General features: G+C 35.2%; 6 protein-coding genes across 7 annotated transcripts; 4 read left to right on the top strand and 2 right to left on the bottom strand.

Annotated features, from left to right (window-relative positions):
* The first annotated feature begins 270 nt into the window (after positions 1-270).
* On the top strand, positions 271-1181 carry LOC113874813 (protein EMBRYO DEFECTIVE 514). The gene is made up of 2 exons (XM_027513024.1): positions 271-555; positions 873-1181. Exons 1-2 carry the CDS (start codon positions 319-321, stop codon positions 1179-1181), a joined length of 546 nt encoding a protein of 181 aa, XP_027368825.1. The 5' UTR covers positions 271-318.
* A 1903-nt stretch (positions 1182-3084) lies between these two features.
* On the top strand, positions 3085-5964 carry LOC113874812 (protein RKD1-like). Its single transcript, XM_027513022.1, has 5 exons — positions 3085-3096; positions 3516-3593; positions 4681-4709; positions 5378-5552; positions 5668-5964. The coding sequence occupies exons 1-5, from the start codon at positions 3085-3087 to the stop codon at positions 5962-5964; spliced, it is 591 nt and encodes a 196-aa protein (XP_027368823.1).
* A 1856-nt stretch (positions 5965-7820) lies between these two features.
* LOC113846472 (pentatricopeptide repeat-containing protein At3g47530) lies at positions 7821-10926 on the top strand. The gene has a single exon (XM_027474798.1). It carries the CDS (start codon positions 7947-7949, stop codon positions 9855-9857), a length of 1911 nt encoding a protein of 636 aa, XP_027330599.1. The 5' UTR covers positions 7821-7946; the 3' UTR covers positions 9858-10926.
* LOC113846473 (malate dehydrogenase, chloroplastic) lies at positions 10848-13087 on the bottom strand. 2 transcript variants are annotated; one of them, XM_027474800.1, is made up of 2 exons: positions 12858-13037; positions 10848-12516 (listed from the first exon to the last, which is right to left on the bottom strand). In XM_027474800.1, the coding sequence occupies exon 2, from the start codon at positions 12502-12504 to the stop codon at positions 11260-11262; it is 1245 nt and encodes a 414-aa protein (XP_027330601.1). In that variant the 5' UTR covers positions 12505-12516; positions 12858-13037; the 3' UTR covers positions 10848-11259. The 2 variants fall into 2 exon arrangements, with proteins under 2 accessions (XP_027330601.1, XP_027330600.1); XM_027474799.1 differs by having other exon boundaries at positions 10952-12516; positions 12932-13087.
* A 1186-nt stretch (positions 13088-14273) lies between these two features.
* LOC113846755 (geranylgeranyl diphosphate reductase, chloroplastic) lies at positions 14274-16852 on the bottom strand. The gene is made up of 2 exons (XM_027475361.1): positions 16107-16852; positions 14274-15675 (listed from the first exon to the last, which is right to left on the bottom strand). Exons 1-2 carry the CDS (start codon positions 16791-16793, stop codon positions 14974-14976), a joined length of 1389 nt encoding a protein of 462 aa, XP_027331162.1. The 5' UTR covers positions 16794-16852; the 3' UTR covers positions 14274-14973.
* Positions 16853-18444: 1592 nt separating this feature from the next.
* On the top strand, positions 18445-20349 carry LOC113848220 (GDSL esterase/lipase At1g74460-like). The gene is made up of 5 exons (XM_027477629.1): positions 18445-18682; positions 18805-18935; positions 19050-19289; positions 19393-19642; positions 20025-20349. The coding sequence occupies exons 1-5, from the start codon at positions 18445-18447 to the stop codon at positions 20267-20269; spliced, it is 1104 nt and encodes a 367-aa protein (XP_027333430.1). The 3' UTR covers positions 20270-20349.
* The last annotated feature ends 1106 nt before the right edge of the window (positions 20350-21455 follow it).

Here is a 21455-nt window from a genome sequence, read left to right as displayed (position 1 = left end):
AAAAAATAAATAAAAATTAATTAGAAAATAGTAATTTTAGATTTTAATGAAGAATTGTAAATCCTAGATATCCATGCCTTTGAGAATTATTTTTTTTTCATGTAAACAAAATATTCCCATCTTTACTTCCACCATGGACCCAAGTAAAATTTAGGTCCATGGACTTTGTTGAATGAGTTGGTGAACAAAAATAGTGAAGGCCCAATTGGTTGGTCCGTGAATAAAAGTTAGGGCAACCCTGGCGCTCCCAAATTAAAATTTGAACAAAAACCGTCACAAAGCCAGGGGGAAGCCACTGAACCGGAAACTGCCGCACACATGGTCGTGGAGAACGGTGAAACCGCTCAGGTCCCCGGCGGCGAGTGGAACGAGAAGAGGACTAGAGAGGATGAGGGTGAGGAAGAAGCGTGCGTGTCGAAGAAGCAGAAAGTGGAAGAGAAGAAACCATCAGGTCCCGTGAATTTGGGTTTCAAAAGCTTCGCCTCTTCCGTGGAAATGTTCGATTACTTCTACAATCTCCTTCATGTTTGGCCTCCTTATCTCAATCTTAACAAGGTTTTCCAAGCTTATACTGTCTTTAATCTAGCTATCTATTTTTCTCGGATTATAAAAACATCTATTTTTAAAATTAATTGGCTAGTTACTATGAACTGATTTTAATAGCCGAAGGATTCATTGAACATTTTGATATATTTTAATGCAATATATATTTAATGGTTTACTGTGACATCAAAATGTGATATGAAATTTGAATATCACTTATATCTGTATGTCAAGATTGAACTGCATTCATTGTCAACTAATGTGTAACTTAGGTTTTAAATGAGTCGAATTTTAGTACGTTGCCTCAGTAATGTGTCTTTATGTGGCAGTATGAACATGTGATGTTACTGGAATTGCTTAAGAACGGTCATATGGAGGCTGATATAAAGGTTGGAGGAGGAATCCATGCTTTTCAAGTTCGGAAGCATCCAGTGTGGAAAAGTAGCTGCTTCTTCCTCATAAGGGAGGATGAATCTGTTGATGATTTTAGCTTCCGTAAATGTGTTGATCATATACTTCCCTTGCCAGAAGAGATGCAAGTGAAACATGATGTGAACAGGGCATTGGGGGTTGTAAAGCATCATCGTGGAGGAAAGGGTGGGGGTGGGGGTGGGAGAAAGGGAAGATCCAGACATTGAGTACAATGGTTGGCTTTTACGACCTCTGAGTTGTTGGGTATACCAGGTAGCTAAAACACATCTCTTTCAATAGATTATGAGCAAATCATACAAACGTAAGACATTTGGTTATAAGTCTTGTCCCACTTGTATATTTCTCAACTTCTCAATAGAATGTGAGACTTTTTAGCTCATATTTATTACTTCTGTGGCTATGTGTGGTTCATTTTCACTTTTAATTACGTGCTGTTTTTTGTCCTGATCCTCTGAATATTACAAAATGATGCCTGACTTCAATACAAGTTCACCCTATAACACAACCAATTTGGGTTTTCTTTGGTATTATACCACAACATTATATCACTGATTGGTTGGTTTAGTAGTTTAGTTCTTGGGTATGCATGGTTACGCACGTTTTAATTAGTTGTTACTCTATAAATAGCTAACAAAATGCTCGTATATTCATTAAGAAGATCACTACTGGGGTCAAGGCTTGTTCACGCTTTTATGCCCCTTTGGTACGCTTTTAGTGCTTCTCCGCCGTGCGGATAGGTTGATCATTAAGTAGCTACCAAAAGAGACTACAAAGTGTATGTAAATTAAATTTTAAATTTTCTAAAAACTAAAACTAACATTTTTTATAAGATTAAAATTATTTTTAATTATATTTTTAGATATTACAAACATATTTAAATTAGAAATATGTTAATTTGTACCCACTATTGAAAACTATTTTTTAATTAAAAAATGTAACAATACATTCAGCTTGATATTTTTAATACACGTGTTATTTAGACATTGATTTTTTTTGGAAAAGTTATTAAGACATTGATTAACAAGACCTTCTAAATTATAATAATTTTTAATATAAATGCTCTTATAGTAGAAATACAGTTAAAAAGGTTTGGCTTAATTGTATTTTTTTTTCTATTTTGGAATTTTTAAGTTCCTCTAATTTGAAACAATTAACAATTCCGTTGTAGTCTAGTTTGTTAGGATACTCTGGCTCTCAATTAACAATTCATAATTTTTTTTTCAAATATCTTTATAAATTAAATCAATTAAACTTTATTCTACCAAAACATCAATATTTCCAAAAAAGAAAAGGTCTAGAAAAAAAAAATTTCCCTCTTCAAATTTTATTTTTATATCTTATAAATGCTTTAAATTTGATCAAGTTTTTACTAATTTTTTTATTATAAACTTTTAAAATTATTTAATAAGCTAAATTTATCAAAAACCCTCAAATATTTAAATTAAAAAGAACAGTTTACAAACTTAAAGTAGAAAATTTTGATAAAATAACCAAATTTATTTAATTTTAAAATAAAAACATAATTTACTAAACAAAACTAAAACATCAAAGTTTTACATAATTTAAACTAGAAGAGATAAAAATATAATTAAAACAAAAAAATAAGTTTATATATTAATAATATGATATATTATATCTTATAAGGATCATACATGTCGCAAACATGATTGCTTTCAGGATATTTGAAGTTTATAACAAAAAAAAGATATATTATATTAAAGAATAATTCTACTAGTAAAAAATTTTATTTTATTATAATCCGCAAACGTTAATATACTAACATTGTTTGTTAGTGTAAAGCTTCAAAATCTTTGCCAACAATTTAATTTTTGTTAAATAAAAACTATATTAACAAAGATTATCATAATAGTTAACAATTTCTTTTGTTGATAAATAAAATATTTATATCATCTATAACATTAACCTCACATCTATTCAAATATTACATTGCATTTTGTTATGAAAGAAGTTAATTATATGCTTTATTATCTTGATTTTAATTTTAAATATATTTATTTAGCTTACTATATAAGATGATTAATAGATTTAATAAAACAATTGATTACTGTATAAATTTATTGAATTTATTGTAATGTTTATAAGTGTGGAATGGGGCACTTGGTAAATTTGATATTTTTCAAAGGGTGGCTACAAACTTTAATCTCTCGGCCCTAGTTAAACAAAAACCAGCTTATACTCAACCTTGGCAAGCATAATCAATTTTCGCAAGTACAAAACAATCAATTATGAATGGAGAGTAACTCATAGCATAAACCGCCGAGTTACCTTCATAACAGTGGCGAAAACAATTATTGTTTTTAATAAGTCCGTTACATCTACTTGGATATAGTTCATTTCGCTAACCTTCAGTTAAAAGATAAAAGGTAGAAACTAATTAATTAAGGCATTCAAAAGGTTAAGAAAAACTGAAATTAAAAAACGTCGCTCCAATAGTAATGATTGATTTCTAGAGTCTAGGAAGCTGGTGAAGAGGCAAAATGATTATGATTTATCGCTTCAAATTTTTATTCAACTTTCAGGTCTATTGCTTGGAAGAAAACGGTAAACGTGTGGCACCCATGCATGCATGGTCAGGAAGCGCAATCTTATACACTGAGGTTGATCAAAATAGTAGCTACTGGAAACTTAGCATGCTTGTTGCTCATTCCCAACCAAATTGGTTGAATTGATAACTGATAGGAGCATTTTCTGAACTTAATTATGAGGTTATGTTGAAGGCCCTAAGTTTCATTTTATCTAGTAGCCATCATCTCCTAACTAGCCATTAATCAATTGTCTCTCTTAACGATGAGAAATTGTTTGGTGATCCGTGTTTATAATTTCAGCTAATTAGCTTATGAAATATGATAAAATTTTAACATTTTTTAATTGAAAAATTATATTGTTGGGACTATCATTAGGTGGGGATATTGAACCATCCAATATTTTTTTTTCTTGAGCACACCTTATCCGTTAAATTCAAGTAGATTGGAGAAATTAAAATCAATCCATTCACGGCTGAAATCAAAATTCTAATGTGAAGCTTAACAGTATATTCTGCACGTATTGTTAAAGCTACTGAAGCAGAACAAAACAATCTCAATATATGGATAACGGCGCCTTCAATTTTTAAATACATTATTTTTTATTCAATTAAGAAGAAAATAATAGTAGAACCGAATTCATGATTGGTCTAAAGCAAGCTTAGCTAGCACAGTTCTATTCGGCTACAGTAAATAGCAGATTAGTAGACCTAATCATCTTGCTTGTTTACAATGTGATAAAAGGGTCCTAAAATGATCAAAATATTCCTAATGCACTAGCCATCAAAGAACAAGAAGGGGCTGCAAAAACACAAGTATGAGAAAAATTCATGATAAAAGAAAAAGAATAATAAAAAGAGTTAATTTAATGTTTAATCCAACGGCTGAGATTGAACACAAAGAGATATAAACTGGCGATTAAATTGTATCTTGTAACTCTCACAAGCACACTCGTTAACCATTAAAACGCATTCACGCATAGAAGGCGGCGCGCACATTCTCCAAGTAATTAATTGCCACCTTTAGTTACAAATGATTCACTGTCATCATCTACATTCATATTCATAGTATTTCGTATATATTTTGCCACCTTCTTTCATATTCCACACTGTGCCTAAAATCCTTCCTCACTCTCCACACCTATTGTACTACTACAACATAGAGGAATCCTTTTACTACTACTTCTTCACCATCTTATCCTCTATTTTTATACGTGCCTTGAGCATGACCATGGAGCCTCAGCCACCTATGGGTTGGAGCTCTTACTATGACATAGATGAAAAGCCATTTCCATTTACATGCCAATTTTCTTTTAGGTAAACCATGACACTTGTGTTCTAATATGTACTTTCTCTCACACTTGCAGTGAAATGTTATTGTTACGACCAGGTTTTTATGTCATTGTTGGAATGTTTTTTCTCAGTGAAAACGGTGAAGGGTATCCTGCATTGGAATGGCATCAAGAATTGCCCATGCAAGATTGTTATCTTGATGGTGTCCCTCTCATGGAGTACTACCCTTCAGATCCTTTGTATGAAACTCTCGCCCTTGAACCAACACCAAGCGTCCAAGGTTATCAGCATATGAAACTCTCCCAAGTCTTTATATTTTTTTTACCGTTATATATGTTCCACTTGTCCTTATCTAGATATTGGTTATCATCTCAATGTTAATGCAGACTACGATTTTTATGATATTAAAAATGGGATTTCTGTATGGAACGAAGTAGATGCCGTGTTGGATTCAGAAAATGTTTATTTATTTTGCAACAAAGAAGAAAGGGAGAATAAGAAGGAAATAGGTCAAATAATGGAAGATGGGAAGGTTAACCGAGGCATAGAAGAGAGAGTTAACAATACCAGAACGTTATCAAAGACGACAATATCTAAGTACTTTTATATGCCTATAACACAAGCAGCCAGGGAACTTAACGTGGGCGTGACACTTTTGAAGAAAAGGTGTAGGGAGTTGGGAATTCGAAGGTGGCCCCATAGAAAGTTGATGAGCCTCCAAACTCTGATAAATAATGTACAGGTGCATAATGAATACATTTTATTTAAACATTGCTATTGTTTGTTATTTATGTTATGATATGGTGATAAGATTTGGGCTATTTTATGATTTTGGGCAACTGGGTGTGGCCTTGCAGGAGCTAGGGAAAGAGGATGGGCATGATAGTGAAGAGAAGTTAAGGAATGCGATTGAGATATTGGAGAAGGAAAAGAAGCTTATGGAGGAAATGCCAGATATTGAACTTGAAGATAATACAAAAAGGCTTAGACAAGCTTGTTTCAAGGCCAACTACAAGAAGAGGAAGCTCAAAGGGCAGAGGGAAACACAAGAGTGTTCTTCTTTCAGTGGCCGTGGTAGAACTATTGACACAAGTTATGATTATGATGAAGCACAAGACATCAAATCTCTATTGCCTGTCCCTCAATTAACATAATAATGGTCTACCTAGTTTCAGTTATAGCTGTAGTGTTTGGTGGTATCCACATTCTGTATTGAGCCTCACGCAAATTCATTGCCATGAAATGTTGAAATTGTGATCGGAAACAGTTCAATATATCTTTTAAAGTTGTCTAACTAGTGTATTTTGAGAATGCGGTATCCACATTCTGTATCTAATTTTTAATGAATTGTAATTGTATGAACAGTTGAACATATATATATGAAAAAGAAGGTAGGTGTCTGTTTCCTTTGAGAGAGAATGAATCAGTTGACCTTATTACCTTCAATTGAAACTTGACATGAACAAAAGCATTAGATGGTTCTGGTTGAGGGAAGCGTGGTAGTGCTGGAAAAGGTGGCTGTGGAAGAGGGTAATGTCTAGACATTGGATAAAGATTTGCTGTAATTAGTTGTTTATTAATATATACTTTATTATTCTTACTAAGTAGTGATATGTTGTAGAAAAATTGAGTAGAAATAGAATTATCCAATATTTCATGTATCTTGACTAACTTATTTCACGTTTTTTGTTGGTAACTCTAATTTTTATTTTTTCTTTTATATAGAATTATTCGACTGTTGTCTTTCGTATTATAGGATACTGAAAGCTTGTAAAATTGTGCAATTTTCATCTTAGCTCAGTAGGAAATAATGGATAAATTCTAATAATAAAATATTAACACCAAGATTATATAGGTTCAGCGAAGAGTTTGTCCAATAAATTACGAAATTAATTCAAATACGAATAACATTTTTAATGAATATTTGTAAAAAAACTGAAAATATATTTAACACATTCTTTATAATATATAAAGTAAAGCTGTGTTAAAATTTTCTGACTTGCTTAAACCGTTAAAAAGTATGAAGTTTGAAGAAGATGAGTTCAATTGAATTTTGGTCTAACTCATTTTGAATTGAAATTTAGCTGGTCGAAGGCAAGCAACTTGTGGTTGTGGTGGTTGTGGAGGATTGGCTCAGCTTGCTACTATTGATTTTTTTTTTTAAATAAAAATTATTTTAATTTTAATTTTAATTTATTTATTAACTTGGGTTAAATTTTAGGTTTGAATTCAACAAAAATAAGTCAATAATTAGGACCACTAGATCTTAAATTTAGAGATTTAGTCCAAAAAGAGAATTTTTTTCTTTTTAGTCTTTTGAAAATTTTAAGATAACAAATAATTTTTAAAACAAGTTAATGTTTAATGAACTGATATATATAGCTTGTGGTCCGCAAAGACTAGATTGGACTGGAAATTATTAATTTGGTTCCACTCTGATTCAAAATTTTCTTAACTGGTTAACCTACTTTTACTTGTTTAATAAAAATTAAAATTACAATTGTTTGAATATATTCTTGCATAATTCATTTTCAAAATTTGGATTGCGTTGAATTTTAATTGCTTTAGAACTTATACTTTCACGTCTTTGTGCATTGTAAATTTATTTATTTTATTAAATAATTTTGGTGTTTCTTTTGTAATTGTCTTTTGTTCTAACATAGCTTAGTTTTAGCAATTTTAATCAAATTCATCATTTTAAGGTTGAGTTCAAGAAGTGATTAATTTATAATATCAGCAATTAATTGAATCACAATGTATTCCTTGATACATAATTTTGTCAAATCTTAACTAAAATATTCCCATTTATACATATTTCATTTACTTCCTCCTGAAATTCTCATAAACCCATTATTTAACAGCTAAAAAAACTAACAAATAATAAATATAATTATAGTAATTAGTTGAAATAATTATTCACAATGTATTAAAAATTTAAATTAATCTTAAAATAAAAAAAATATATAAAATAAAGGGAGTATATGATTGAGACCGAGAGGGAAATAGGAAGAACGGGGATTTAATTTGTATTGCATTGAAAGGCATGAAGACGCTGTGGTTGTTGCTTCATTGCTTCACCTCTCATCCATGCAATGATTCATTCCATTCATCGTAAACATTAAACCTTTGACTCCAAATGCTTCTGCTTTGGTTCTCACGAAACATTTCCTCTTACCCTAACCGATCCCTTCTTTCTGCACCCAATCCACAATCTCCATCTCTTTCTCTCTCTTCCACCATTGCCATTCATCTCCTTCACTACAACACCGTTCCCTTACCACGTCCACACCACAAACAAATCCAACAAACAAACAAAGAACCCGTTATTTCTGCCATCAAATCTGTTTCCCGTAAGACCGATTTGCTCCAAATTCACGCTCACATTCTACTCTCAACCCTAATTCAAGACCCCGCAGTCTCTCTTCAGTTCTTGTCCCGTGTAGCTCTCTCTGGTCCATTGCAAGATGCCAACTATTCCCACCGTTTCTTTGAGCAACTCAACTACCCTTTGGCTTCCCATTACAACACTATGATCAGGGCCTATTCCATGAGCGATTCACCTCAAAAGGGTCTACTTTTATATCGAGATATGAGAAGACAAGGCATTTTTGCCAACCCTTTATCGTCTTCCTTTGCTGTTAAGTCCTGTATCAGGTTTCTGTATCTTCTTGGGGGGGTTCAGGTTCATTGCAACGTCTTCAAAGATGGGCACCAATCAGATACCCTTTTGCTCACCTCTGTTATGGATTTGTATTCACAATGCCAAAGAGGTGGTGATGCGTGTAAGGTGTTTGATGAAATGCCTCAGAGGGACACTGTTGCTTGGAATGTGATGATCTCTTGCTGTATTCGGAATAATCGAACCCGGGATGCTTTAAGTTTGTTTGATGTTATGCAGAGTTCGAGCTATAAATGTGTGCCTGATGATGTTACTTGTTTACTTCTTCTTCAGGCTTGTGCTCATTTGAATGCCTTGGAGTTTGGGGAACGAATTCATGGCTATATTATGGAACGGGGTTATGGGGGTGCTCTCAATTTGTCTAATTCTCTCGTATCTATGTATTCACGGTGTGGATGTTTAGATAAGGCTTATGAGGTGTTTAAGGGAACGGTGAATAAAAATGTGGTTTCATGGAGTGCAATGATCTCTGGTTTGGCAATGAATGGATATGGAAGAGAAGCTATTGAAGTATTTGAAGAGATGTTGAGAATTGGCTTTCGGCCTGATGATCAGACATTCACTGTTGTGCTTTCTGCTTGCAGTCATTCTGGATTGATCGATGAGGGAATGTCAGTTTTTGATCGTATGAGCAGAGAGTTTGGAATAACTCCCAATGTTCATCATTATGGGTGTATGGTTGATCTCTTTGGCCGTGCTGGCTTACTTGATAAGGCTTATGAGCTCGTTATATCAATGGTGGTAAAGCCAGATTCCACAGTATGGAGGACTTTGCTTGGGGCTTGCAGAATTCATGGTCATGTTACACTTGGTGAACGAGTGATTGGACATTTGATTGAATTGAAAGCTCAAGAAGCTGGGGATTATGTTTTGCTCCTAAATATTTATTCTTCAGCTGGACATTGGGAAAAGGTAGCTGAAGTGAGAAAACTAATGAAAGATAAAGCAATCCAAACCACACCTGGCTGTAGCACAATTGAATTGAAAGGAGTAGTACACGAGTTTGTCGTGGATGACGTTTCGCATTCAAGAAAAACTGAGATTTATGAGACACTGGATGAGATTAATAAGCAGCTAAAGATTGCTGGTTATGTTGTTGAACTTTCATCTGAGTTACATAAGATGGATGACAAAGAAAAGGGGTATGTGCTCTCTTATCACAGTGAAAAACTGGCAATTGCATTTGGGGTTCTTGCTACTCCACCTGGTACAAGACTGAGAGTGGCCAGCAATCTCCGTATATGTGTTGATTGCCACAATTTTCTGAAACTCTTTTCCGGGGTTTACAATCGTGATGTAATTCTTAGGGACCATAATCGATTTCACCACTTTAGGGGAGGGCACTGCTCATGTAGCGACTATTGGTAGGGATATATGGGCTAGTGATAGAGATACGTGTCAAATCAATTACCGAGTGTTAATGAAATGATTGTCAAGAGCCACTACAAATGGACATAGCTCCCTTTACGGCGGGTTTATCATAGAACCTTGGTGAATATTGCTTAATTGAAATGCAGCCATAGCTACTAAAGGCGGTTTTAAATTGTATTTCAAGCTGTTGGGTGAAAGCTAACCATTGCCTTTATTCAAGTCTATTATTTCATAGCACCAATGCACCAGTTAGTCTGTAACAAATGGTCTTAGCTGACTCAGTCTGAATGTTCAAGGTAGATCCTGCAGAAAGCACAGTATAGAACACCTGCCAAACACCAATTGCCTGAATGCTAAACATGAAACCTGCTATCTGAGAAAGTTGGTGTTGCTTTTTTTTTAGAAAAATTTTGTAGTGAAGGAGGGCTATTTTTGGATTAGTACAAAAATAGTGATTAGTGTCATTTGACCCGAGACATGGAAGGTTCGTCCTCTAGAACTTATTGAATTTGTTTGAAAAGTGTCGTTCCGCGTATACTGACTATACTGAGCATCAGCAATAACCCATTTTTGTGGAGTCAATGCATTATTAAGGAAACAGCAACAATGCATTGTTGTAATGCCAAATGATTTTCTATGCATTTGATTCAGAGAACATCTGTCAGTTTTTTTTTTCCCCATTAAATCATTCTCACCATTCTGGCTTGTGGCTAAAAATATATCACAATCTATTTAATTCTAAATCGACGAGATGCTTCGAGCATAGCAAATATATTACAGGAGCCACGTCGCTGTAGTTGAGTAACAACTGCAGATAATTTTGAGCCCTTAAAACACCTCGTTGTGCAGTTATTTTCAAACTGAAGACTTTTCTAAGTGCAGACCATTTGCATCCATCTATTAAAGTGTCCATTGATCTAGCGTTGATGACTAAAGCGTATCGCAAGTTCAATCAGGCAAGCACAGTTAATTAAAATCTGCGCGTGTAAAGGAAAACGTGCGTAGATTGTAGAAGATTCAACAACATAATTGTTAGAACTGGTATCCGTCTCAGAAATTGGGGCCTCTACCTAACAAGAAAAAAAAAAGCAAAAAAAAAACTGGTTCAATGGCCATATTATTCAAAAAGTAAAGTTTACATTTTCCAATTCTACATTATAACGATAACATCTTTGGAGATTTCTGATCAAAACCTAACCTCGGTATCTAGAACAGAAATGAAAGCTCCCTCCCGTTCTGCTAACAAAACTGGAAATAGAATTGACACTACAGAAAATTTGAATCCTAAGTTCTGGAAGCAGTTATGAGGCTACAATAAATCCGCAAACTAAATTCTCTAAAGTAGTATTTATGCTTAAGTAAATGCATAATCCGAGAAACCACCCAATGACAAAGAAAGTTAAGCAGCAACAGCTTGCTTCTGAGCAAAAGCAATCCCCTTCTCTATGCTGGCCTTAAGTTCTGGCTTAAGTGCTTCCAAAGCCTTCTGTTCATAGTCAGTCAACCCTTGGAGATCAGATGGAATTAAAGCCTCAACTCCTTTCTTACCAAGCTTCACCCTCGAAGCGAAAAACGGAAGGTCAGTAAGATCTGATTGCACAAATGAGCACTCGTACACATCCCCATCTCCATCAAGCGCACGAAGAGAGGATTCAACAAATCTAGCTGCTGCATATGCCATTGACAAAGTAGCAGACCCTGCACCAGCCTTTGCTTCAACAACTTCAGTTCCTGCGTTTTGAATCCTTACAGTTAGCTCCTCAACTTCTTCATCAGTGAAACTTACTGAGGGCCTCGTCTTTGACAACAGAGGAAGAATGGTAATCCCAGCATGGCCCCCAACAACAGGGACATCAACATCAATCAGCTTCAGATTCTTCCTCTGAGCAACAAACGTGTTTGCCCTCACAACATCCAGCGTAGTAACGCCAAAGAGCTTTTTAGGATCATAGACACCCTTTTGTTTCAGAACCTCTGCTGCAATAGGCACAGTAGAGTTTACAGGGTTACTGATAATGTGAATAAAAGCATCAGGACAATTGTCCGCAACAGCCGAAACCAAGTCCCTGACTATGCCAGCATTGATGTTGAAAAGGTCATCACGAGTCATGCCAGGCTTCCTTGGAACACCAGCAGGTATAACAACAACATCCACCCCTTTCAAACAACTTGCTAACTCAGAAGCTCCTGTGAAATCCTTGACTAGTGAGGGTGTGTTGCAATGACTGAGATCAGCAGCAACTCCCTTAACATTCGCAATATCATAGAGATGCAGGTCGGAAACTAATGGGGACATCTTGATAAGAAGCGCTAGCGGCTGACCAATCCCTCCAGCAGCACCAAGAACTGCCACTTTAAAGGAAGCCTGAGGCTGCAAGTGGTGCTGGAAGTTCTGGTTTTCCTTTCGAGCTCTGGAGGCAAAAGATGCCCGCAAAGCAGCACCGGTTTCCTTGCCAAAGAACGAAAATTCCGAATCACATCTCACAGATGACATGGCCTTGAGGCCACAGAAGCTCTTCAAATGATTCTGTGAGTTGAACTTCAACCCAAAAGGCTTTGATTGATAAAGTGAGCCCCCTCTTTGGCCGATGGAAGCAGTGATTCCAATTGTGAAGGTAGCTGCCGGTGCCGCCGCCGCCGCCATCTCAACCTGTCTCTGTGGTACAAATATGGAATCAGTTTAATTCCAATAACACACACAGATTCACAGAAACATATTTGAAAGCCAAAAAAGGCACCAAACACAGATTCATTTTGCTATACTAAGCTCAAAAGATAATTTAATCAAACCAATTAAACAAAGCTGGAACCTACATAGGGCAATATTGCATCTAAATAACGAAACACTAGCATATCAGTACAGAACAAAAAACCTAATCATATCACACACTGAAAGAGGTAAAACTTACATGCTTGATTGAGATTAATTTATGAGAATGAAAATTGCAATATAAAGAAAAGAGCATTTGAAAAGAAAAACAGATCTAGAAGGAGAACCTTGAGAAATTGAAAAGAATTGGGGAGAGGAATGAGATCTGCGATAAGGAAAGAGTAGGAAATTGCGAAGGTACCCGAGAATGAGAATGGGAATGGGAGAGAGAGAGAGAGAGAGATTTAAGAAACCAAGTTGGGTTTGAAATCTCCGCTATGAGATACGTCGTGAACGAGTGCAAACACAAAACACTTGCCGATTCCTAAATATATATACCCCACAAGACAACCCTTACCAAACGCAAAACAGAATAATAATCTCTACTCATAAAATGCTTCTCACTCTCATGCCACGTCAAACCCTTCTTATAAATTTATTTATGTCTAAATGCATCCTAATCATTTTTTATTATTTCCTTTTCTTCTCCCTCTTTTTCCATTTTAACATTAACCTTTTTACCTTTTTTTTCTCCCTTTTGGACTTAAACTGATTAAACGTGAGAACCCTGTCATTTTGACAAATGAGAATTTTTTTAGGTATAATCGGCTATATTTCGGGTCTTATGCGATGGATAATGGCTGAATCTATCTATATTTATCGGTAAGATTTCTTTTAAATAAAGTAATTACAAATATCATTAAATTAATGCATAATTATAAATTATACATGTGTTTGTGGACATAAAACTTTTCTATTATGTGATGAAATTTAAATAATAAATAAAAGTAACCATATATCAGATACTAAAAATATAATTATATATTAGCCCATACTATATATTGATACAAAAGATAATACATAACTTTATCAAATAACTTTCTACATTTTAATTATTTGTTTAAAAATTAAATTTATTAAGTAAATTATTCAAAATATAATAACTTTCTAATGTGGAATGACGAAATATCTGAAAAATTAATCAGTAATTGAATCAGTGAAAAAAACTGATGGAGCTTAATTTGACATTCCCTTATCATAAGTGTCTAAGGCTTATTTTTCAAAGTGTGTCTTTTTTCTTATTATAAAACCTGAATTGTCGACGCAAGTTTAAGTTAAATTAATAATATTTTCAAGTCGCATTGTATGAGCTATGAAGAGAGGTGTCTTATTATTTCTTAGAGGGCTTGGCCCACAACTCTACGTAATTATGCTTAACTAATATTCATTTTTATGACAAATTGTATGAGAAAATGAAAATTTAGATGTCTGATAAGTGGCTGATGGATCGGCCACGTGGAAACTTAACTATTTTCATTCACTGAAAACTTTTACCCACACTTTATTACTTTGAATCCTTTACGTAACATTGTCTTCACTTTTGAGGAATGATTACTGACCAAAGTAACTACGCACATACGTAAGATACAAATAAAACAAATTACTAAATCAAATCAAAATCAATGCGAAGGACTCTTGACATAAATATCTAACGAAATAGTTAAGCAAATCATATACATGATAATTTCTGAACCTGGAAAGTTAATTTCATCTTCCTCCTTGTCCATTTGGTTTGTCAATAATAATATTAAAAAAAACACATTGCATGGTCAATGATACTAAATTAATGAAATCTTAAGCACTAGTGTACCAAGTAAAAACTTTGGCCCTTGAACACAACCAAGAGGTAAGGGCTGAAATATATAAAATTCGGAAAAGCAGGCTTTGAGTGCAATTGTAAATCTCATTACATCATTGGAATGGATGCCATTAACCATAATATCAATTCAGTTTCTTTCAATCCTTTTATTTATGATAAAATGGGGGCTATCAAACTCCATCACATTTGCTCGATAATCACAACCGGGTAAAAATTAAAAGCAGAATCATTTGTTGAGACACATCTTTCTCAGTTCCTTATTTTCCACTTTTGCTGGTCTATCTATATACGCAATGCTCCTATTACCATCACAATATTTGGTTTGTCAGTTGAAACATAGCAATACACTTAACACGTATACATTCAATTTGGAATAAATTAAGCCACTACACGAGTCATTTACACCCCCAGCTTTGCTTCAATCGTTGTGAAGGTCAAGCCTAATGGCCACTATGGGATTGCATGAATCTGAGCCGTTTGCTTACACAGATATAATTATCACTTAATTATAAGGAGATCATGTCTACTAGGAAATACACAATGCAAAAATGAATGATAAAATATGAGTCAGACAGATAATATGGTCATACATTAAGTTTGTTCATCTCCTTCCTTATGGCATTGGCCCTCACTAAGCTACCAATGGTGTTAATAGCCAACTTGAGATCCTCAAGAGGATTGCCAGGTACCACTGTCTTGTACAAATAGCTATCAAAGGTCATCTTCTGCACATACTCATCAGCACACATCTCCACAAACGCTTCCCTCGCAGGGTTGGACCTATAAAATACCTTCTGAAGCACATCCAAGACCTTGTAAGTGGGCCAATAAGTCTTGTCCCACTTCTCCAAGTACTTCCTCAAGTCCCCTTCTTCCACCATCCTCTTCCCATTCTCTGACCCTTCAACAATTGCCTCTGCACACATCCTCCCACTCTTGGCTGCAAAATAGATACCCTCTCCAGAGCATTTGGTCACATAGCCAGCAGCATCACCCACCAAGGCTACTCTCCCCGACAACCTTCGTGGTCGAGGATGTTCCGGAATAGGGTGAGCCTCCACTCGGATGATTTTGCCCCCCAAAATCTTGTCCTCAGCTCTTTTCCTTGTTGCTAGTTGGAACTTCTTGATGTCCCCTTTGTGTGTCACAGTGCCAGTGCCAACAGCCACATGATCACACTTTGGAAACACCCATCCATAGAAATCCGGAGAAACATCATCTCCCACGTACATCTCCGCAAGGTTCTCGTAATACACCATTTTATCATCCGGAATTTTTATTCTCTCCTGAGAAACCATGCAATTAAAATGAAACATGCCAGTATTACCTTTCCACAATCATAATACCACTCACACAAAAACACCACTTTGAATGTTGAAACACCCATATAAACTACATTTTCTGATATTCTGCATCAAAAGCCTACAGCTTTTCAAATAAAGAAAGAAATTATTAACTTTCAAGAAATTCCCAACACCCCAGTGAAAGAAAAGTGTAAATAAGTAAAACACTTATTTAATTCTTAAAATTAATATCACTAATTAATTTGGTTCTTTCCTTCATCACATTAAAATCTAGACAATTTGGTCCATAACTTCAACGTGTATCACTTTAAATTGAGTATACAATTCCCAAATTCAGAGACTAAATTGACTTCATGATAAATGTAAATGAGGGAATTGAGGAGTATATTTATACTTGAAGAAGATGAATATACCTGAAAAGCAATGGCATAGTCGTATTCACCAGCATCAATAGACTTGGCTACTCTAGAATTAGCCCCATCAGCACCAATGACAGCATCAACTTCCAACGTGCGCTTCTCCCCAACCCCACCGGTTTTCCCATCATAGCAAGAGTAATGCAACACGTAAGGGGAATTCATATCCTTAGGCATATCCATTTTCAAGAACAACCCATTTATGATATTCGCACCGTTTTCCTTTGCACGGTCCCTGAGGTAAGAGTCCAGCACCTCACGCCGAACCATCCCTATATACTCATGAGGCTTAAGGGTCCTCCCAATGTCCACCGCCACGTTCGACGGCGATATCATCTTCATCTTCGTCACGCGTCGGTCAATGATGTCCAATGGCAGGTCAAACTCTCCCACCATGCACAACGGAATCGCTCCACCGCATGGCTTGCAGTTGTCCATCTTCCGTTCGATCAGGAACGTCTCGATGCCGCCCATCGCCAGCGTCTCCGCCGCGGATCCTCCGGCCGGACCTCCTCCTACCACCGCGACGCGAAGGTTTCGGCCCTGGAGCTTGGGGCTGGATTTTCCGGCGATGACCTTGAACTTGCGGTGGAAAGTGAGGGGCTTTGGCTGGGCGGCGAAATGTGGGGTTTCCGGCGAGGATTGGCGGAGTCCGACGAAGGATTTGAAGGCGATGGAGTTCATGGTGGCGAGTGAGTAAGTGACTGAAAGTGAGAGTGTTGAAGTTTTATGTGTGTATGTTTCATGGTGGATATGGTTTGGGATTTTGAAGGGGTTTGTGGCCGTTGGATGGATGCGATTGACGGTGGTGATTTGATGAGGATAGATTTTGGGATGATGAAGGGGATGGGAAGTGTTGTTTGTACTTACTTGGAGTTGGGTGCTCTAGTTTGTTTTTTGAGTGGCTGCCATGCTGCCACGTGGTGCTTAAAGTGGTTGATCTTTAATGGTTTCCTTACTTTACCCTCCATTCATACAATCAAATTTTGACACGTCAGTGGAATGGCAGACACAGCTCACGTGATCTTTTAATGTCACGTCACGTGCAAGATCTTCTAATGACACGTCTGGTCATGTTTGAGTCCCATTTCAGTTTAATCAACCATGCAAAAATATAATATTAATGCAAACTTTCAACGATTGTATTAGTAATTACACAGTACTTGAAAAGGAGAATAAATTTAAGATTAATGAAATTGTCATTGTAGAAATAAAAAATAGTAGGAGGGGATTTGGACACATAATCTATTATATACATCATAAATTCAACCTTTATTAACGTGTTTAAATAATCTAAATTCTACCAATTATGTCAAACTTGGATCGTAACGTGGAATATAATTTGAAAACAAGCGTTTTATGAAGATTGATTTGTATTCTCTTAAAACATACAAATTTAAACATTGAATTATAAATTTTAAGATTAAAATTAAGAAGTACATGTATCATATAATTTAATGTAAATCATATCAAAATTGAATAAATTTGACAATTATCGAATTTTAAAATAGTTATAAATTTAAAATATTATATATCACAAATGAAATTCTTATAATTTTTAAATATGCTTAATTTACACTAAATTTTTTTTATTATTGTGATAAAAAAATTATTTTAACATTATTTTTAATGCATGCTTAAGAGTATATAATGAAAATTTACGTATAATAATACTTTATTAAAAAATATAAGATATTATATATTTTTTAATACATTAATAACATAAAATATTGTTTTTTAAAAAATAACAACTGATTATTATTTTAATATTCAAGCTCTTCTCAATCAAATATTTGAGGGGCTGGTTCATTAAAACATGCAGGAGGAGTGTAGAACAAGTTTCTTGAAACCTTTGATCCATGCCTTTCAGGAAATAGCATTGCTGGAGTTTTGGGACAACATTTGGTTTTCCGGTTTGGTGAACTTACCATTACAATTTTACAAATTGCAATGCACTCCAAAGACATTCAACGTGTTTGTTGAGAATTCAATTTGAAGGGTCATCCCATATTCTCCGATTCTTAATTCACATTTCTTAGAATGAGAGTTCAGGCTGCATCATGAACAAACTCTAGACTTTACCATTCATTTGTGACTTTACTCTCTAAGTTGTAACAAAGTATATGGGTAGTTGCAGCCGTTTTGAATCACTAAAAGTTGGTATATCAAACCATCTACTTCCCACTTTTGCAAAATTCCATTTGTTGCCAAACTTTAGCACAATCTCATCACTCTAAAATTTTGATATTCCTAGCAGCAAGCTAATATAAAAAACCCAACAACCTAAGTGCTTAACGGCCATAGAGAGCGTAGAGGCATAGGTTGCTAGACAAACATGAAGTTCAATCTTGCGCTAGTTAGTTTAGTAACTACAATTTTGGGCATTGGGCTTGAAGGATGCCATTGCAAAGTTGTGCAGTACATTTTTGGAGACTCCCTCTCGGATGTTGGAAATAACATGCATCTCTCTAGAAGCCTTGCTCAAGCAAGCTTGCCTTGGTATGGTATAGACATGGGTAATGGGTTACCTAATGGAAGGTTCACTAATGGTCGCACAGTCGCTGACATAATAGGTAATTTTCACCTTTTTAGCATACATCTTTTAGTTGTGTGTGTATAAATATATTTCAAAATTACACCCCCCCGTAAAAAAAAAAGTCAAGTCCATAATATTACTGATGTTATATATTTTCAGGTGACAAATTGGGCCTCCCTAGGCCCCCTGCGTTTCTAGACCCATCATTAAGTGAAGAAGTTATACTAGAAAATGGTGTGAACTATGCTTCCGGTGGAGGTGGCATCTTGAATGAAACTGGCGCCTATTTTGTGAGTTGAGAGTGTCAAATTTCATTTACTATGTATGTGTCTTATAGCTTTTATATATGCAAGCATAGCAAGACAATGATATATGTTTTGGATAAAAAATTATGCCTCTTGCAGATCCAAAGGTTTTCTTTAGACAAACAAATTGAGCTGTTTCAGGGGACACAAAAACTAATTAGAGGCAAAATTGGAAAAAGGGAAGCAGACAAGTTTTTCCAGGAAGCTAATTATGTTGTTGCTTTGGGGAGCAATGACTTCATAAACAACTACTTGATGCCTGTTTACAGGGACTCATGGACATACAATGATGAAACCTTCATGGACTACTTGATAGGAACATTACAAAGACAACTGAAGGTTTATTTAGTTCATATTCATAACAACAATTTTTTTCTTGTTCTTCTTTTAGTTTTGCATCTAATAATAATAAACTTTTCAATTATGCTGTGTTTGTGTTTAGTTACTTCATAGTTTGGGTGCAAGACAACTGGTGGTTTTTGGATTGGGTCCAATGGGCTGCATTCCCCTTCAAAGGGTGCTTAGTACAACTGGGAATTGTCGAGAAAAAGCAAACAAGCTGGCTCTTAACTTTAACAAAGCTGCAAGCAAGTTAGTAGATGACTTGGTGAAGCATCTTCCTCATTCAAGATATAGATTTGGAGATGCATATGATGTTGTTAATGATGTAATCAGTAATCCAATGAAGTATGGTAAGTAAATGGTTACTCTTCTTACTAATCGGATGCATACACCAATGGAAATTATCTAAGTGAACCTGATGCATATTATGTCTGAAACACTTAGAAAGAATGAAAGCATGGTGCAGTCAGCACATAGCATCCAAAAATAATTGGATTTAGTGTATGTTTGAAAACACGTTAAAAAACATGTAAGCACGGATAAAAGCAGAAGCTATGGCCAGTAGTGTTGAAATAAACGTGGATCCATATGTATTTGAAAGTGAAACCAAACACACTATTACTTTTTGAAGAATTGCCAACATTTCATACATGATCAAAAATTGAAAATTTGTGCTAGCTTGCGTGCTTACTGCTGAGAGTTATTTACATTGTAATTACATATGCTTTGTAGGATTCCAAAACTCAGACTCCCCCTGTTGTTCCTTTTGGAATATTCGACCTGCCCTTACATGCGTACCTGCATCAAGTCTGTGCAAAGATAGAAGCAAATATGTATTTTGGGATGAGTACCACCCCACAGACAGTGCTAATGAGCTCATTGCAAATGAGCTCATCAAGAAATTTGGATTTTTACAAGCTGATCAAGGGGGTGCTCCTTCACCAGCTCCTGCTGTTGCTCCATCCCCAGAAGGCTAATTATTCAAGGTTTTGTTGTCTAACGCTGGAAATGGAATTGCTCATTATTTGTGGAAGCAAGTATCTTCATGTTTCATGAACAGCCAGTTATACATAATTTCTTTTTATGGTTTGAGCGTGCCTTAATAATCAGTTATACATAATTTCTTGTTAGAAAACAAGAAAGAAACTGCTATTTCTTTTCATTCTACATCACATACGTAATGTAACCCAACAGTTAAGTGTGTATTACTTTATTTTCTTCTTCAAATTAGGCTACATAAGTACCTTGTTCATGTTCAATAAATTGTTTTTTTAACTGATCATTCTCAGATCCCAGCAGGATAGCAGTCATTTAACTTTTTTTATTGCCTTCTAGAAATTTCTTATCTTTTAGCCTCAAGAACAGATTGGTTGCATACCAGATCAACTCTCTCCGCTACATTCCTAATCAAAGAATGTTCAATTGCTCAATACAGCTAAGTTGCAGTCTGACAGTAATTATGCATAGTAGACTGAACTTCTGATAAGGATGAAATGCCAAAGGGGTTTTCCCTGAAAAGAATTAGAGCTAAGGGATACATTTATAAAGAAAAACTTACTAGCACCCTCATGTATATTAATTTCTTTAACACAAAAAGATTGCATATTTGCAGTACACAAAAATTAAATGTTAATCATGATTACTTTACTGCCACTCCCCCTCAAATTAAGCTTTACCTTGCAAAAGATTGTGTCTATCTGAGACTTCACCATTATCAACTGAACAAGAAGGGGCCAAAGAAAGAGAGATAGAAAAATTCTAAAGGCTGAAAAAGTTAAACTAAACTTCCTTAAAGCAAAACCTGAGTTGGAAGCTTAACAAAGTGTAAAGGAATCATGACTGCTAAAGATGTGTTGAATAAGAAATAGTGCAAGTGTCCAAAACCTTACATTAGCCTGATCAGTGATAAGGAAATTTTAACTGATGTTAATGTGTTACCCTTATGTCATTAATATATAGTATCTTAACTCATTTGGCACTTAACTGAGCCGCGTTCTAAAGCACCTAATTTGAAAACGTGTGAGTATAGGAGCAACTCTTTTGAGGACAAAAGGTTCTATAGGTTGGCAAGCTTTTAGTTATTATGGAAATTAATCTGCTAGCTTTTGTTTTAGATGAAAGACCTAAATGGATTATAAAAAATACAGCACCCAGTTTATAAAA

This window comes from Abrus precatorius, unplaced genomic scaffold (genome assembly GCF_003935025.1).
Source record: "Abrus precatorius isolate BTA unplaced genomic scaffold, Abrus_2018 Scaffold8, whole genome shotgun sequence".
Taxonomy (NCBI): domain Eukaryota; kingdom Viridiplantae; phylum Streptophyta; class Magnoliopsida; order Fabales; family Fabaceae; genus Abrus; species Abrus precatorius.
The sequence above is the reverse complement of the archived record's forward strand: the minus strand, read 5'-3'. Positions and strand labels throughout refer to the sequence as shown.